Source organism: Diabrotica undecimpunctata, chromosome 4, assembly GCF_040954645.1.
Source record: "Diabrotica undecimpunctata isolate CICGRU chromosome 4, icDiaUnde3, whole genome shotgun sequence".
Lineage (NCBI taxonomy): Eukaryota > Metazoa > Arthropoda > Insecta > Coleoptera > Chrysomelidae > Diabrotica > Diabrotica undecimpunctata.
Window position 1 is genome coordinate 32,798,959 of NC_092806.1, and position 19,838 is coordinate 32,818,796.

A 19,838-nucleotide genomic window follows, 5' to 3' on the forward strand; every position below is an offset into this window, starting at 1 on the left:
CTTAATTAGCTGACGAACCGCATCAATGTTTTGCTGTGGTGTGGACTGACTGCTGTTTTGGGTGGACCTGGCCTGGATTCGTCGCTGAGTCGGAAGGTTTTATTCGCGGCTCCCTCTAAGCGGCGATATGCCAAACTAAAAAGACAAACCCCATTTTGTATTTTTAAACCAGACACAAAATAAAATATTTTTTGTTCTTTTGTAGTTTTGACATTCCGTTTTTATCTAGATTTCATCCTTTAGCATTAAAATTATTATTTACCATCTGTTCCGGCATTTTTTTATCTATTTTTCACTTCATATAGATTTTGGTATAGGTAGATATTATTTTTTTTAAACAATACTGTTTTTATCATCGATATAAACACGTATTACAACATAATCAGTGATTAAAAAATCATATTATGCATACATGGGAAAATTATGGAAACCAGTGAGTTACGAGCTATAATAAATAGGAAGGAGTGTTAGTCTCACCACAGGAGGCACATTACAATGGCTCTTCACACTGTTTGTGTACTATACTTACACATAATTAAAACATAAGTGAATGTATTGAGAGGTAAAAGTTTAAATTTTAAATGTATAATAAAAGTTTAAAATTCTTCAAGAAGTATAAAAACAAAATATTTGAGGATATTTTATATCACTAAAAGTGTAGGCCAACCAATTGATACACGAAAAATGTTTTGGTTATTTATCAATTAAATATTTTAAATTGCAAGGTTGCCAAAAAGAAAACAAATTAACTGTGGCAAAAACTAAAGTAGGTACCTAAAAAATATAAACTATAGGGTGAGAGGAAGATATGAAAGAAGAACTCAGTAAATTGTAAAAACTCAGTACTCAGTAAACTGTTTTATTCCCTAATAGAAGAAAATTAACAAATTGCAACCTGCGACCATGAATGAGATGCAAATATAGCAAAAGGTCACCAACAAAACAACAAGGACTCTATGAAGATGCCTTAGACTTTACCAAAACATGGAACTAAATGATCTGTTGTTCATATAATTGTTCTAAGGCTCATAATCAAATGCAACAACAAAACAACGCCACAACAACAGTAATAACACAGTTAAAAGAAGCGCTAAGACTCGCTTGTGTAGGAATAGGAATCGCAACTGCAATGAAATCATGCCTCACTGTTCTTCTTCGTCAACCATTTGCCATCCATTCCTGAATTCTCTTTTGAGGTCTTCCCATGCTTCTTCTCGTCCTCATTGGTCTCCATTTTAGGATTCTTTGTGTCCACCTGATCTCATCATATCTGGCTATGTGACCGGTCCAGCGCCATTTCATTTTTGTAATTTCTTCCACGATATCCACGATCTTCTGATTCTATCCCTGATCCCACTGCAGCCATATAGAAATATGACTAAATCTCCTATCCCTCTGTCTGTACATAGACTTTCTATTACAGTGAGGTTTCCGATGTACGCATATGTAAAATTTTATAATAAATTTCAGATGTGATTAAGATGAAATATATATATATATATATATATATATATATATATATATATATATATATATATATATACATATATTCAGGGATTCTACAGTATTCACTGCCTTCCCTCGCTCAACCGTTTCCACCTCTCTGTGTTGTCCCATTCTCCATCGTTTAGACCTCTCTTACTCATCGCGTCGTCTACTTCGTTCCTCCAGGATTTTCGGGTCGTCCTCTTTTCCTATGGGGCTCCATTCGGTTATTCTTTTTATCCATCTGCTGTCACTAGTTCTTCTTACCATACCACTTGTCCATACCACTTTAGTCTTTTTTGTTCTATGTATGTTAGTATGTCTGTTTCTATTGATGTTCTTTGCTTTATTTCATCATTACTTTTCCTATCCATTCTTGTTACTCTGCAGCATCTTCGCAGGCATTCCATCTCTGTTGCTACTATCTTACTGCTGTTTTTCTTGTTTATGATCCAATTTTCAGCCCCATATGTCATAATACTTCGCACTAATGTTGTATAAATCTGTGTTTTTGTCTTCATATTTAGGTGTCTATCTCACCATACTGAGTTAAGTTGTCGGATTGCTGTTCTTGTTTGTCCTAATCTTTGTGTAATTTCTTCCTCTGTTGTTGCCTTTTTCGTGATTATAAACCCCAAGTATTTGAATTTATTCTTTCCTTTGATTGTTACGTTGTCATCAATCTGTAGATCTTCTATGTCTTCTTCACTTGTAGATAGGTACTGTTTTCGCGAGGTCAGATATCTAGGCCAGCCTTGATATATTCTTCTTGTAGTTTCTTCATCATGTAGCTGAGGTCGTCTTGGTCTTGTGCAATCACTACTTGATCGTCTGCAAAGCTTAACGTATATTCTTTAAGGTATAACGTATAGGTATTCGTTTCGTACCGGTACTCCCATGCCTTCGAATTTTATTTTCCATGTAGTCAAGGCTTTATCTAAGTATATTTTAAATAGGGTTGGAGATGTGGAACAACCCCGCAGGAGCCCTTTTGTTGTGATGAAGTCTCCTATGATTCTTGTTCCCATTTTAATGGACACTTTGTGTCCTCAGTGTCCAGATGAAAAATAATTTTATCAAATTTAAGAAACCTCCAAGCGATCTTATAATAAACTTTGCGAGCTAGTTAAATGTTTGAGGAAACAAAAATTTTTTGTTGTTGGTTAAAAATATGGAGTTTGTTTGAATTAAACTTAATATGTATTTTAAATGTATTAATTTATATTTTGATTTCCTTTTTGTATTAATAAGTAATTTTGTAATTCAATATGCCCACTATTAATAAGTATTAAAATTGTATATTTTTTATTAAATTTCTATCTGACACTGTACATTAATTGAAGTCAATTTAAATTATTTGTTGTCAACCGATTCTTGTGAATAAAGATATTTCTTTTCTATATATTATGATTATGTAAGAAGGATCGCTTTAGAAAGTGTTCTTGCGATAACACGGGCTCGTTATCTAAAATCCCGAGACCTGATTGGACTGAGAGTCTGCAAAGAGAGTCTGAGAGTTCCAAGATTTCAAACTCTCACTAAATATCATAATCTCAAACAAGTGTTAGTTAACGCAAAATGGTATCCTTCAAATCATAAGAGATGCCCTCATTTATTGTTACTAGACTGACGGATCAAAACCGCAGGAAAGAGTAGGAATAGGAGATACTGGTCCTATCACCAGATTATCAATAGTGCTTATTTAATATATTTAATATGTGCTTATATGACAGAACTATTTACTAATAGTCACATAATCGGCTGTTTAATTTATTTTGTGGTTCTATATGAAAAACGTAATTTTATAGTTTGAAATATGATTTATTATTCAATATAATCTCCTTGAACATCAATACACAATCTGGATTGCAAAATACGCTTCTACAGCTGCTATGACCTCATTTATCATTTTATGAAAAACGAGTTTCCACGCATGTGGTGGATGCCCTAACAATTCCAACTTTTATTCATGGATTTTAACCATTGTCACAATGCTCATATGACACGGTGCATTGGCCTGATGAAAAAGGATTTTTTTTTGTTGGTCTAAAAGGTTACAATATTATTCAGAATTTATTGTTTTACGACTTTGCAAGTAATCCACAAACTAAGAGGTTGGTCGAGTTCTGGACACAAACTCGTTTCGGAGCCGAAGAACTAGGTTCCCACCACTCTTTAGCCTCATGTTTTGATTTAGAATCATGATGATAGACCCAAATCTCAACCAATAGTGATGAATCGACGCAAAAAATCCACATTATCCTTTCGAAAACGTTCTAAATGTTCTTGAGAAAGTTGCATTCGAATGTGTTTTTGTTCCATTGTTAGCGAATGCAGCACCCATTGTGAACCCAGCTTTCTGAAATCCAATACTTCAGTCAAAATACTGCTTACACTGCCCAATGAGATGCCTAGGGCTTCTACTAAATCTCTTTCAGAGTCACTCGACGATTTTTCAATACGATATCCTTTATTTTTTCTAAGATTTCTGGCGTTGTTGCTGTTTTTAGACGTCCTTGACGTGGATCATCTTCACGGCTTGTATGACCACGTTTAAATTCAGCAACCCATCTTTCTGCTGTACTAACTCTAGGCAAGGAGTCCTTATACACTTTCAATATTCGTTAATAAATTTCCTTTGCTGTTAAACCTTTAAACCAAAAATAAAAATGCAATCACTGCACGATGCTTGATTTTTCCATTGTAAAAAATACTGACACGTCGATACTAAATGGCTTGTAAACAAAGAATGAATTGACAGATTGAGATTGAAATAAATATTCAAATACGTTTATATGAAGAGTGTATGAACGTAACAAAAAAAAATTTGGGCTGGTAATAGCAACGCCCTCTCTTATCGAACCGCAAAAATTATTGAACAGCCTAACATTTTTGCTTTCAAGAATGCCTGAAAATCGCCTCAATTCGAAGAAAATAGTTATTGCTTCTGACAATCAAGTGGCACTGAAGACTTTTAAGTCAACAGTTTGGAACTGCAAAAGTTCGTTAATGTTAATGGTCTTCCGAGATACACCAAAAAGCATAGTGGAATATTTAAAATTGGAAAAGAAACTTAATGCCGCCTAAGCACGGCCGAACATATTGACTTTTTAAAATGTAATCACGTACAAACGCATTTTCGAAGCGGATAATAGGCTTTCTTACAAGTGAAGACGTTGGACCTGCACCTCAATATACAAAAGATCGTCAAGTCGCAGAGTGGAGAGGTATACAGCAACAAACGACTGAAGAAATGTAATTAGGAATCCAACCCAGCAGAGGATGGATGATTAGAATAATCGATCATTCTAGGAAATGTTTCAAAGGATAACAAACAATTTATTCATTAAAAATTATTTGCAAACTCTCGTTGCGTTCTTAATAATAGACAGTAAAAGAAAGTAAAGGAAAAGTAACTGCTGGGAGGATACCTCGAAAAATACGTATTGCGAACGAATTAAGTTAAATATTTGTTTGAGTCTACAGCTATTAAAGTACTTACTATTTTAATTTTATTCTCTAATGATTTCAATTTTTTGTATGCACTTGTCATTGATGTTTCATCACCGAGAATAGAAGATGATCTTTGGCTTATTTAATGTATTATTATTGTGTTTATTTTAAAATTAAAATCTGGGTTAAATGACGACACAATCAATAACCACTGAAGGGATTGGGAACTAAATTAAAAATTAATAATAGGTACTTGTTTCTCTTTAAAAATAACAACACTTGCATTAACTTCCAGAGTCCAGACACTTCTAAATACTGAACTAAATGGATCTTCTCTGTCCTTAGTAAATGATATTTACTTAAAAATAGTTTAAGGTTTCAATATTTAAAAGGTAAAAAAGAAAAAAATTACTTACAATTGGTTGGTAAAGTTTTTTTCTTTTTAATCTTTTGAAAATGGCTCACATTTGCCATGTGAGCAATAATACATGTATGTGACACCGTAAATAATGCCGATCCAATGCCAATTTTGCCATTGTCAGTGTAAAGTATCTACAATTTATTTGTTTCTAATCTGAGTATTCGGTTAGTACAAAACATTTTCTGAAGCGGATATGTAAAAAAAACATACAATAATCGTTCTAATAATAAAATAACAAAATCAAATTCAGTATAAAAGTCGATTTTCAAGGTCGACCTATCAACAAAAACATTTATAATCGTTGAAATTATTTCCTAATACACAAATATAATGTTTAAAGTACAGAGTCAGGCTAGTTGGCTTCTGTCATAATAACCAGTAGGGCAACATAGGATGTGAAAGCTTACAACAATATTACAACGCCGCGCGTGACGTAGCAGACATGTATAGGAACAGGTACAATTGATGAAACAACTGGTCAAATGACCAGTTTTAAAACCGGTTTCAGTATTAACTTCACACTTGGCGAACTATTTGGTATGACTGACTTTACGTCACGTACAGGAGCGGACCCAAAAATATTCATCAACAATATTTAAATAATCCAGATCCCACAGAAAGAAAATTTTCATATATTTTCATATTTTCATATTCAACAAATGAGTTAACTTTCTCTTGTTCTTCTAGTACTGCCTATTGTTAAGAATGTTGGGTACTAACATTGTTGGGTAGCCATAATAGGTATATCTTTTATTCAGTACCCCTTTCGTTGTAATATTATCTGAAACAGTTTATATCGTTATTTATTGTGCCTTATATTAGCTATACTCGATTTTAAAATGCATGATAGGACAGTTTTTACAACCGAATATTACAACTGTCTCAACAAGGAGTGTTCAAAGCTGGAAAATTATAAATATCGATACAGTCTTGTACAAGAATTTATAAAACTAATTTCACTATTAAAAACGCTTCTTAATGATACTTAATAATTTTTTCTTGAATATAATATGCAGGTACCCACATCATTTTCAAACTGAATATAGATAGTTCAGTTGTCATCCTTTTATGATTACAATTATTTCGTGATTTCAGTTATAGTCCATGATTCCACTCCATACAGAAGAACAAAGAAGACGTAACACCTTAACAGACGGAGTTTAATTTTCAATTGTATTGCTCCTGTATATTGAACCGTATAGCGCTTTCCGGAGAGTCTTTTATATATGAATATAAAAGACTCTCGTTTTAAAAAGTTGTTATATTTTTCGGTTTTGTATTTCTGAAATAAATTAAAAATAGCGGGAACATGCATGCTTACATTAAACTCTGTTTTTGGAAGCATACCTGTGTTAGGATAGAATGCATTAATCGTTGCAATGGATCGCGCAAAGGTGTGAAAAAATAAAAACAAAAGAAACGCAATGTAACGAAAGATCGCGCATACTACAACGCAGTCCGTTTGCTTGTTTCTTAATAAAATAAATTAAATTAGAATAAATTAAAATAAACGATAAGAAACCTATGCTGATTTATAAAGTTGTTTTAGCATAAATAATTCTAACAATAACAAAAGTAATTACAAAAGCTACTCTACATCAGTTATGAATGCAAGATGTGGTAAGAGTCTGTGGTCCCCGTAAGGTGAAATGTAAATAAAAAATGGTCAAAATTAATTTTAGCACATTCGATATGCCCTGCTTTAACGGTAAATAACTCAGTAAAACATAAATATTTTAAATTACATATTTAATTAGGGACCAAAACAACCAGCCGCTTCACTATATCTTAAAGCATAACTACAAATCAGTTCTACTATATGTCCGAATCGCAACTATACATATGTTATATACACCAATTGGATATGAGACAACAGAAAGTATTCCAAATTAAAATGTAATCTGGCATGGGTCAGAATTACAGATACTGAAAGAAAATCAATGCAACACGGAGAGAGAAACAAAAGGAATGCATTGAGGGCCTATGCTCAGTAGTTTACGTTGGAGGCTTTTGATAATGCCAGTGAAAGAAATCGTATTAAAAATTTAGATAATTCAAATATTTTTAAACAAGTTTCCCAACCGCAGCTAGAATATAATACCATCCTTTGCATTGTCGTTGTTGTGTAGCATTGTTGTTTGATCCTACTTATCATTTTTTTTTTGTAAATCATATAATTTTATGTTGAGGTTCATTTTTATGTTTTATATACTTTAAGTATATGTATTGTTTATTCTCTGAAGAAGTGTTTGTATATTTTTGATCTGTTTTAATCATGTTTTTATGTGAAGCACACATTTCTTATGCAAAACTTGCTCCTACTTTTACTTTTCTATGTCTGTTTTGATCGGTATCTTCATTTTCACAAAAGCGTCTTATAGATCTAGAAGAGAAAACACCATTTTGTATAAAATGTTATGTATAAAATGTTCATATTTCGAAATACATCAAATATGACATCAAAATACAGAAATACATTTTGAACAATTCTCATTACTGGAATGTATAGTGACAAGTTGTGTCATTATTATATACATTGCAACTGATTAGGTTAAGCGAAAATGCTACACCGGAAACACTTTCTCCGTCGTACTAACGTGATCGTTGACATGTTCATGTTTACATGTTATTTTATACTGCTCGTCAATGCCAAATTATCAAGGCCTACTTCGCAGATCTGCGTTATATAGCAATAAAGGTAGACAAATTCAATATTAAGACAATTATTCGTTTTTTTTTTATGAAAATAATTTGATATCTTCATCTGGATTACTTTGATTACATAGATTGGTTACTGAGTAATCTTATATGATGTTTTTTTTTTAAATGTCCTTTTTACGTTAAATGATCCCCGCCGTGCCATTCCATATTGATAATGGGGACCATTTATCCAAAATCCCCATAGAGCCATGCAGACTGCTGCTAAGTTACCTACGGAGAAAAGCATATAGAAGCCGTCTATTATAAACCGGCCGTATTGCAACCAATTTCATGATATTGATACCAATTCCAGAATTCTGGAACCCTGTAGTACTCGTACATGTCTAGTGTATTGGTACCGTATGTTTGTGGGATTTTTCTTTTCTTCTCTGGAAGCCGTCTGCTTTGGTCGTATTGCAGCTTTGGACTTATTGCACATAATTCATTACGTACAGCAATGCGACAACGTACCTTCCCATAGCAACGGTAAGTTCTGCCTTACTACAATGAAAGGTTTCATCTCTTTTTTCTTTTGTCTCCCTGTCAAATTTATTTCCACGAGTTGGGACGAAATACTATAAACACTAAATCCCACAGAATTCAGCAACTCAACGGCAACAAATTTTACCAGCACCGTCTTTCTGTAGTAAAACAAAGTTGCCCCCTACGATCTAGTGTCCCGAAGTTGTGCAAAATATAGTTAACTTAAATCTCCACCAATCAAACTCATTGTGAGCCGCAAACATTGTGTGTGAACTGGGAAGCCAGAAGAAATCCTTGAACTTCCCATAACGTTGATGACATTTAATGTACAGCAAAGGAAGTCCTGGTGGAGTTTAATGAAAGGGCACCATTAGATGTAAAGGTCTTACCACCAAGTGCCAGAGACAAGAAGGATGAAGAAGAAAGACTAAAAGATGTGAACTGCTAAGCCAGGAGAAATCCTTGAACTTCCCGTAACGTTGATCCCATTAATCCACAGCAAAGATACACTGGACGACGAAACAGCTGGTGCTGTAGTAAATGAAACACTATTAATAACGATGTACGCAGATGACACTAGAGCCGACTAAAGCGATGATGAAAAAAGTGGAAGTTTTCGAGATGAGGCTTTACAGAAGAATCCTGAGAAAATCTTATGTAGACAGAGTCACGAATGAAGAAGTCTTGCGAAGACTGAGAGGTACAAAATACCAGCTTCCGCAGAATATCATGCAGTTTGAGATTTTAGGAAAGTGTAGCGTTGGAAGGAAACGAATGTAATGGCTGCACAATCTCGAACAGAGTTGAAATAAACATGATGATTGCCAACGAACTTTCGAAAGAAGATGGCACCTTAACAACAAGAAAACTGATACTAATAAAGAAGCAGCTGTCAGAAAGATAGTAAACCATTGTATTTCCTGATTCTGATCTAAAACAAAGATTACAGCAATGAAAAAAAAAAGACAAATTTGTTCTGTTTACCTAGAAAATGTATTTTTTCAAGTTCGTCAACACCAGAAATATTCTCAAACAATGGTTACAACAATGAAAAAAGACAAGCTTGTTCTGTAATTTGACTAAAAAATAGTATTTCTAAGTTGGCTAATTTTCGTAATTAAAAAATTATTTTGCCTGAACTAAAAATAAAATAGAATACATATATGTATTAAAAATAAGTATCTACTTTGAAGATAATAATTTAGTAGAAAAAAAGGTATGAATAGAGGATAAAGAATAATCTTAACAAATATTATGGTTCTCCTGACATTAACCAAGAATACCCAGTGGGCATATTAAATAAAACATTTCCCTACATCGCACAAGCAAAGGTCAAAGTCAGATCAATTACGACAGACCAACCAAGCAGTAAAATAAATAAAGTTATTACCACCTACAGCATACCATATCAATCTGGTATGAATAAAAATTTAGAAATTAATTTAAATATTCGTGTTACAGTACACAATTTTTCATCTTAGCTGATAGAAAACTTGCGTATTTTTTTATTTATATATTTTTTTTTTCGAGTCTGTAACTTAGAAAGTAATATCTTCTCCAAAACAGTTTTTTTTAAACTAAGATGTTTAATACTAAACATAGTTGATACAGTTCATCTCCTCGTTCTTGGTGAAGACCCGCTGAAAGAACTTTTCAGGGTAAACTTTCCGACTAATACTACTGGACACTTGGCAGTACTAACTTATAGTTCTAGGGAAAACTAGAGTGTGGCAAAAGATGTGGCAGATCAAAATCAAATGGATAGTCTCATTTGAGCCATATAAATCACTGAATCCAGACAGGATTTATCCGGGATAACAGCATTTATATTATTTATTTTACAGAAGGGAAATACCATTCCATACAAAAAGTTATCTGTGATACTTCATGGAGGTTCATAGGCGTAGCTATTATACCCAATTCTGGCAAAACAGGACAAGAAAAAGATAAGTCCCTGAGGTCGATAAATCTGCTGTCATTTGAACAGAAGACTCTAGGTATGGGACAGAATGCGTATCGAGCAGGACTCTACAGAAACGGCACTGCATCTTCTCGTGCAGAAGGAGTACGTTCCAGAAAATCAAGAGATGATGCTTGGTGAGAGACAGATAGCCAGAGACTGTACACACGGCAGTCTTATTTCTTCTCTTGTGCAATATAGTCTTGGATGGACTGATAGCTAGATGCAGGAACGGTAGATATCTTGTCCAGGAGCATGTGAATGCTCCAGACCTAGTCATTAAGCCCATTGCAAATTTAATAGCGCAGTCAGACATAATGCAACAGGCTTTGACTGTATTTACAACATGCACTTCAAATGTAGGACTTAACATAAGCCTCCCAGAAGTCCAAAATCATAAAATTTACCAGGAAGAATTGGGTGCTCTAACCTTGCATGGTAAATCAAAATCAGGTAAGTGAAGTAAAGTACCTTGAGATAATATTTGACTGCAGGCTTACTTGGAATTAACAGACAGAATGAATAATCAAAAAAGTGGTGACTACATTAACAGTAACCAAACCCACGCATGGAGAAATTTGTAATATATTGTATTGATAACATGATATTTATATCCGTCAGTGATTTGGTGCCAAAGGCGTAGCCAATAAGTGCCATCCTCAAACCACACAAGATGCAAAGAATTGCTTCCCATAGAATCACAGGGACTCACGAGGGGCACAACTCCGCCATGTTCTACTGGACCTCCCCTCTGCATATCATAATAAAGGGAAATACGATATTATAGACTGTGAGAAAATTTGAGCAATGGTTAAATCACATCATAACATCACAGATGAAATCAGAGATAGCAAATGAATGATAACTCATGGAAGCAACCAACCAACAAAGAAAGCATTGATAAAAGTTAAAAAAATATATACCTACTGCAAATTATAAACAAACATCTACGATGAATTAAAATATAATTATAAATAAAAAGCTTAGATAGCCTAATAATAAATACAGCAAATAATGGAGTGCCTGGGCCACACAGTGGGTTACTTGACAAATTGTGAGTAGTTACTGGAAGAAATTGGTATGTCTAGATAGTGACGGTGTTCAATTGTTTGGCATGTTATTGTTAAAATCAAAATCATACATATCAGTAGTGGCCCAAGAAATAAACTTGTCCATCTTAACCAACTCATTCCAAGGTAATGCACGTGTAATATAAGCTGCAATTTTTTCATAAATATTTTCCAGTAGAACGCAATGAGTGTGTTCTTAAAAGTTTTAATAAATTCTCTAAAAATTGTAATTTTGGGGGATTTAGTGTCCCCAGTCATATAAACCCAAACAAACAAAAATAAATTTTCTAGCGTTATGTAAATTTTTGATTATGATTTCAACATTAAATAAATTATTTGTTTCGCTTTGTTGCAATAACATTTCGAGGTTAAATTTTTTGTTTATAATAAAAAATGTCAATTAATAAAGGTCATGCATTGCGAAAGTATTCATTCATCCAAAAAACATTAAATTTCCCGGTTTAATGCAATTTAAAATTTTCTAGATGGTTGGAAATAAGAAATATCTACATAGATTTATACACAGAGAACATAGAAGCCTTCTGATACACTCAAAGAAGAGTGGTTTGTGGTTTCTACCTACATAAACGGATGGACAACCAAAGGCGACTTTAGCAAATAGGACCATCGTGTCTTCACTAAACAAAGCCGCCATTGAGGTGAAGATAGTAAGTGGTTGCCAAAAAAGAGGAGTATTGTCAACACCATTGTGGCCACATTAATAGACCACCTATTATTAATATTGTTCACGATAGGTTTTTACTGTCTAGATTGATGACAAAGGAAACTTTGTCATCAATTGAGAAAAAAAAAACAATTTCAGAACGAACACAGGTCACCTTGAAAGAAATTGACAGCTGATGTGAGAGTGAGAGCCTAAATTGTCAACCAAGAAAAAATCGAAGTTGTAGTCTTTACTAAAAGAAGGGCACTAGAAGAACTATATTGACCAGTGTTCAGAGGAGAGGAGATTCGATTTGTAGGTCCGGCCAAGTGCTTGGGAATTATTTGACCAGAAGCTGACTTACAGTCCTCATATCCAAACATACTGCACTAAATCATGGTAAATAAAACTAAGATCTCAGAGTCACATAGAAGCTTTTGAAATGTGGACTTTACGAAAACTTCTCTGAATCCAATGGACAGATCACGTCATGAAGCAAGAAATATTACATTGAATTGAAACTGAGTGAGAATTTCTTCATTTAATGAAACAATGCTGAGCTTATCTCTCGGCTATATTCTGAAAAGTAAAAAATATAAACTACATATTAAGATTAATGCTAATGGGAAAAGAGAAAGCATAGCATATGGGTTACCTGGGCAACAGTAAGATTGATGAATTGGCTCGTAAACTGATGCAGACACTCAGAAAACCGTAACCATAGATGAATGGTTGCAAAATAAGTCTCTTGGCTTTTTTTGGAAGCCGTTTAAATCTTTATATATGTAGTAATAAAAAATGTCACCAATGATATAAGATATTCAATTTTGATTTGCCTGATATCTGGCATACTAGTAGAATAGCAAGATTGTACATGTATGAAAAATCATGAAAAAGGGACAAAATAAAACATCTTAGGTCCTCAGCCTTAAAAAACTGTGAATAACATTGACAATATGAACAGGTTAAGAATAAGTTCTCTAATCAGAATTATGTCTAGATCTCCAATAGATGACGCCTTGTTATCATTTCCTTTTGTCAAAGATATGAAAAATTATAGATACATTAATCATTAAATTTCTATATAGTTAAAACTGTTAAAGCTAGTTAACACTACTGTTCCACAAAAAGTATACACAAAAAGTATTGTAGCAAAGGTTGAAATAAATCACCTCATTTACCCAATCAATGTACATATCCAGTAAAATTTAAAGATCTTTTAGTAGAATAGCAACCGATCTAAAAATAAATAATATCTTATCATTATACAAATGTGGTATTTCAGATAAAAGATTATAGGTCTATAAAATGATGAAATATATAATTTATCAACAAGGCTTGTTCATTTTAGCACAGGATTGTCATAAGTAGTTTTTCCCCTGTAGTATTTGCATACTTGTTTATTAAGTTACACAGAGTTTACTTAATGTAAATCATATTGTTTTATTCAAGAAGTTTCGTTTGCTACTGTGACATGAACATTACTAAAGACAATGCAGCAACGGATGTACTTTCACATAATGCTTGCAGCAATTGCAGATGAAAGTTTAGGAAGAAACAATTCCAGACCACAACTTAAAACCCTGTACCTAATAATACACAATTACAAAACAATGGCTGCACTAGCTTACACTCCTTGTACTATGTATAAATTTCGAATTCTTCAGGAAAGTTCTTTCTAGACCAAAGATACATAGAGGAATTGCCAATATATAGATCCAATTGATAGACCATAACACGATAATCAACAGCAAGACTCTTGAAAAAGTAAATATTGTAACCTAACTCTCTTCAATCCTGACCTACCGGAGGGAGTGTAGTGGTCATCGTGATGTCGTGTATTGTCCCTCTCCAAAGATCTCTGTCTCTGGTCATTTCTTTTAACTCATGCATAGGTCTTTTACAAATTCCTATAATTTGATTGATCCATCTTGTTGGGGATCTTCGGCCTTCTACGTTTTCTTGATAATAATCTTTCCATGTTTTCCTAACCTAACATAGACCCAATAATCAATCACAAACAATACACCCAACAAAGTATACATACATAGAAAAAGCATAAACAAATTGAGAAAGGTGTTTTGTATAAGAGACATGCAAGTTAGGCTGGAAAGGTATTATATTTTCTTGACTCAGAATGAAAGCGTGAACCTACACGCGGTGACTACTAAGAAGCTGGACGCACTGTGTAGAAGAGAATCCTGAATGTATCAGGGACAGAGCACATTACAAATCACGAAGTCATGAGAAGAACGAACAAGTGAATGAAAATAATAGAAACCATCAAAACAAGAAAGCTTCTCCCATTCTACTCTATTTCGAGCACATGCTGTTCACGGCAACGTGTATGTTTCGCAAAGTCTTCTTCGATGTCATCTAGATATCGATTTTTGTTGGCCTACCTCTCCTATCTTGATGTATTGTACAATTTTATGTTCTTTTTATAATGGGTATTGTATCATCCTAACATTTCCTCGTCCTTTTTTTTTCATTATTAACGTTTCTGCCGCGTATGGTAGGATTGGATGGATTAGGGTTTTATAACGTCAAATTTTGACCTCGGTAGTGAGGCCAGTACATGATAGCACATGTTGGGTGCTACTATTCTTTGTATTTCAGAAGCACTATCGTTACCTACGGTCCCTACTTTCTCTACTTCCAAGGGATTATTTGAAACTGTGTTTTACTTACTGCCATATATTTTATTTTGAATGTATTAATCATTAGGCCTATATTCTTAGACGTTTTTCAAAACTAGTGTTCTAATGCACGATGTTCTAATGTTTTTTTCTAAAATTTGTCGCAGGCTGGTGATGGAGGAATTTTGGTTTGATTGCCGCATACTATACGTTCGGTGAAAGGAAGTACATATACAAGATTTTTCTATTGAAGATAAGGAATTGAGCACGTGACATGTAGCTCACTTATCAGACTGAAACAATTCTTTAGCAATAAAATGCTAAGTATAAATCTCAAAATCCGTATGCTGAGATGTGATACATTCACGATCACCTTATAAGATATGGAAGCGACCATTTTTACTAAATCCATGATGAAAAAAACCTGAAGCGTTTGAGATGTGGTTGTATAGAAAACTACTAAAAATATTTTACATAGGTATATACAGATTATCAATACTTACGATCTTATAATAAATCAAAAGTGTTACGAAAAGCGATCAGATCAATAAAAAAATATACCTAGTTGATGTCATAACGATAAGAAAATTACAATATATTGGTCAAGTTATGAGAGAATCCCAATACTAGCTACTAAAAGATATTACCTATACAGAAAGAAATCTTGGAACTCCTAGTATTGGTCGGAGGCGAATGTGTTGACTATACAACTTCAGAGAATGGTTTTCAAATGCTCATTTATCAGAAGAGCAATTAACAGGATCCAAATAATCATGAATATTGGCAACTTTCCAAAGGTGGCACCTTAAGAAGAGGGCTAGTATTAAATAAGAAAGGATTGTAAAAATATGTCGTACATATACTAGCAGATTATTATTCCACACTTTTACGAAATATTCCGTTAGTATAAGATCATGGTATGAAGAATTAAATATGTTTTCAATATAAGCATTGTAGAAAAGTAGAATTGTAGAATAAGCAACAATTTAATCGTGGAATAGTAATTATTTGGTACTGTTTAACGTGTATTTACTTTCGGAATACTAATTTTAAGCTTGCCAAATAAGTGTATTACATTTTCTGTGGCAGGTCAATAATAACTATTGATAATTTCAATTGAAATGTATCATGTAAAGCCTGAAAATTCGATAAAGAATACGTAAATTATGCCTAAACATCATAACTAAAATAGTCCAACTCGTTACAAAACTTTAATTTGCTCCATGAAAATCTTACTTTTGGTTAATTAAATTGATAATGAAGACAAGAACAAGCTCAAAAAGAAGAAAATATAACAATACCGCATTCTGACTAATTAGGGAAGCCAACGATTTGCCGTTAGACCGACCTAGTCACCTGTTCATTTTTACGTCATTAAATTCATGAATAAAAACTTTAGAAAGTTGTTGAAACATCTAATATTTATAACTAAGGATGTTACATCTAGATATCTCATTCATCCTAATTGCAACAGTCGTTTAGCAATCATTGTAATTTACGAATGCTTAAATTTGAAAGGAGTGAATAAACTTAAATAATACCAGTCAGCCAATATCAATTCCTTTAAAACAGTGTTATGACGTCACGCTATTCTAGACACGTAAGGATGACGCTGTCGTCATTGTTATATTTGTATAGCACAACTCGCTATCGCCCAAATGTTTTTAATCAGCATTTAACTACTTCCATCATCTACATCCCGTATATTGCCGGTTATAAAGATGTTTAATGACTGTACATTGGGCTTTTTCTATGTCTAGATAAATATAATAAAATGTAGATATTTTTTTCAGTTGTTACTGATAAGAAAGCGGAAGGCACTTTCGAGATACACAAATAGTTTTCATAACAATTCTCAGTCTGATATTTCTTTTATATAGATATAATACAATTAATTTAAAAATAACCAATTGTTTGGAAGGACTGTAATTAAAAAAATCATTCTGAAAATAAAAATATGACAACGCTGGCAACATCACTATCCACATATGCTTTTAAATGAATTGGCTGGATATACATAGAACACATTCTTAAGTTTTCGAAAAAAAAAATATGTACATTGATAAAACAAATACGCAGTATATTCAGAATATATTAGGTAATTCAACAGCTGGTTTGTTATAAGTTCCATTCTATGCAAAAATTTAACGTAATGTAGATAATAACTTACCATTAGGTTTAAATGCAGTTCCTGCATCAAAGGAAGCTGTTCGAATAGGGTGTTTCTCTTGTTTAAACGTTCTTTCCGTCGAAATAACAAAAGGCTGTGCCAGTGAAACGGCAGGAAGGGAGTCTCCCCTAGTTAATGGGGGCCTGACGGCATTACCGTGCTCGTCAACTGAAAGCATTCTTTTAGCTCCGCCGATATCTCCGTTGGAATGATGATGACCATGGTGATCATCGTCATCTGTCGAAGTTAACCCTCTTTTAATTCCTTGTTGGGGTATCGTACCAGGCCTGCTATTGTTAGAATGATGATGAGTTTGCAACTGGTGATGAGCAGCCAAATGGGCTGCCGTTGGCAATCTCACTGAGGTTCGTGCAACAATTTCGTGTTCTTGTGTAGCTTCTAGCTGTGTTCTCCCTCTGGGAGGCACAGGAGCTTGTTGTTGAGCAGCTTGATACTCTGCCAACATATTCGACCTCGAATGATGAAGTCCATAAGTAGTAGTATGATGAGGAGCACTTTGTTGTCTACTTGACGAGGCAACTACTTCACCATTTTGGTGTTCTAACGAAGTGGTACTTCTGTGGGTCTTTGCATTATGAGCGGATCGCTGTTCCTGAAATCCGTGAGCTCGTTTCATTTGTCGAGCAGTTTCTATAACTATTTCGATTCTGTCAGCACCTTCATAATTTACACATCCTCTACATACCGCTTCAGAAAAATCGTGTACCATTGCCCATGGCATTCTCGGAAGGTCACAAAGATAACACTGTTGCCTTTTGGCCTGCTGAATTTGCATTACCGACATCTTCACCATTAAAATTCAATCTCTTTACACACTTAAAACAATATCGTCACTAAATTTCGCGTTTTGAAACACTACGCCATAACGGAACTCACACTAAACAAAGCGTTATACCTAACTGAATTGAATCCTCACCTCACTCTGCTAGTTCTCGCGTTATGCACTGGCCTGGCCTCATCCAACCCAACAAACGGTTTAAACGCGCGGGGAACGAGCGGAAGCGCGGGGTTATGGGGTCTGGTTTGGTAATCGTTATACCGATGACGTCACGCTGTAAGGAAGACCAATGGCGATATGCACTACGTCACTATTTGCGCGCGCTGCAATGGATGATAGCAGGAGCGGAGTATTCCGCTGTGTATCGTGTGTATCGTTCTATTCTAATTCCAGTTAACCAGTAAAAATGTTTGTTTATTTTATTAAAAGATTAAACCCGTCTTGTAGGCTGAAGTCAAGCGGGATATAAACAGTTATTTAGGTTTATTTTGAGAGATAGAAATATTGATCCGCATAATGGTACACAGAAAAACACTACAAGCATTTTTTATTTAAAATACACAAGGTTGGGTAGAAAATACCTTTGTAAATGTTTTATGTATTCCATCCTAATATTTGATAGCTAATTATTTTTATGCCTCTTTACTATTCTCTTGTGTTAGTTATAGTTAGTTACAATATTACTAGAACTAGGAAAGACATAAATATTATGCAAGAAAAAAAAACAGATATTTATCAAGGCTTAGCGTTAAAACTTTTATTCTGATTACTGTTGGATCATAGAAAATGAAAGCTTCTTTTTTATTGTAAAAACGTAGTGTTAGTCTGAAGTTATTAGTAAAAGTTGACTCTATGAATAATAGTAATTGCTTATAATATGATGTAGGTACTATTAATTCTACTGCACCATACACTGAAAAACAAAGTGTTTTATGGTCAGGTTGGAGAAATACGTAACTACTTTAGTTAATAGAAGATGTACAAATAAGACAATTGGCTGCAGTACAACCGGTGTAGAACAAACGGCTTTCAGAGGAAAAATGATATTTCCATAACTTTTTTCTTTGAGCACTCCTTTTCCTCTGGATTGGCCGACTTCATTTTTAGTCATTCTATCCCTGTCCTTGTTCTGAACTGCACGTATCCCAACAACCGTAGGATTTTAGCTCCTACGGACTTTAGAACGTTTGGACCCTCACACAATAGTTTCAGTTGTTTAGTTTTCATGTTTTATATTCATCTACGATGCTTCGATCCCTTTTTCTTTACAGATTCCGTCCATATTTTCTCTCATTCAAAAAATAAAGAATCACAGCGAAGAAACACATTTTTCAAAAAAGATAAAAAAAGGGATCTGATTTCGGATGCTGACAAAATGCTTGCCAGATGGAAAGAACATTTTGTGGAAATCCTAAACGGAGAAGATATAGAAGCAGAAGAAAAAATAAAATAATAAAAAATTACATAATTGTATCCCCTCCACCACTAGAAGGAACAAAAAGAGAAATTACAAAACTAAAAAGGGACAAAAAAAGTCTGGGAGATAGTTGAATAAACGCTAAACTTCTAAGAAAATATCTTCTTCTTTTTTTTATGTAGACATGACTTTTGTCTGTTTTTCAATGTACCTCCAGTAAATTGTTGTTCCATCGTTTTCGTGGTTTTACCACTGATCGTCTTCCTATTGGGGACCGTCTCCGCACTTTACTACTCTATTTGTTGTCATTCAGCTTATATGATCGTTCCAATCTACTCTTCTATTTCTTACCCTGTCCTTGATGTTCTCCACCTTGGATCTACGTCGTATATCGGTACTTCTAGCTCTGTCTCATAGTGTTTTACCATCAATTTTTTAGTGTTTTCATCTCTGCTGTTTCTGACATCCTTTTTTTCCTCTCTGTGTCAGGTCGTGTTTCTGCCGCGTATGTCATTATTGATAACTTGCAAAATATGAAAATGAAATTCAAAAACTAATAAATATATGTAATATGGAC

General features: G+C 33.9%; 1 protein-coding gene across 2 annotated transcripts in view; it reads right to left on the reverse strand.

The window, feature by feature from the left end:
* Positions 1 to 18,096, reverse strand: part of Pits (Protein interacting with Ttk69 and Sin3A) — a 49,477-nt gene extending 31,381 nt beyond the window's left edge. Inside the window, exon 1 of one of the 2 annotated variants that reach the window (XM_072529315.1) lies at positions 17,046 to 18,096. In XM_072529315.1, the coding sequence (XP_072385416.1) occupies positions 17,046 to 17,859 (814 nt within the window). In that variant the 5' untranslated portion in view covers positions 17,860 to 18,096. The remainder of the gene's footprint in view (positions 1 to 17,045) is intronic. The other variant, XM_072529314.1, reaches the window with a different exon arrangement.
* Between the last annotated feature and the right edge of the window lie 1,742 nt (positions 18,097 to 19,838).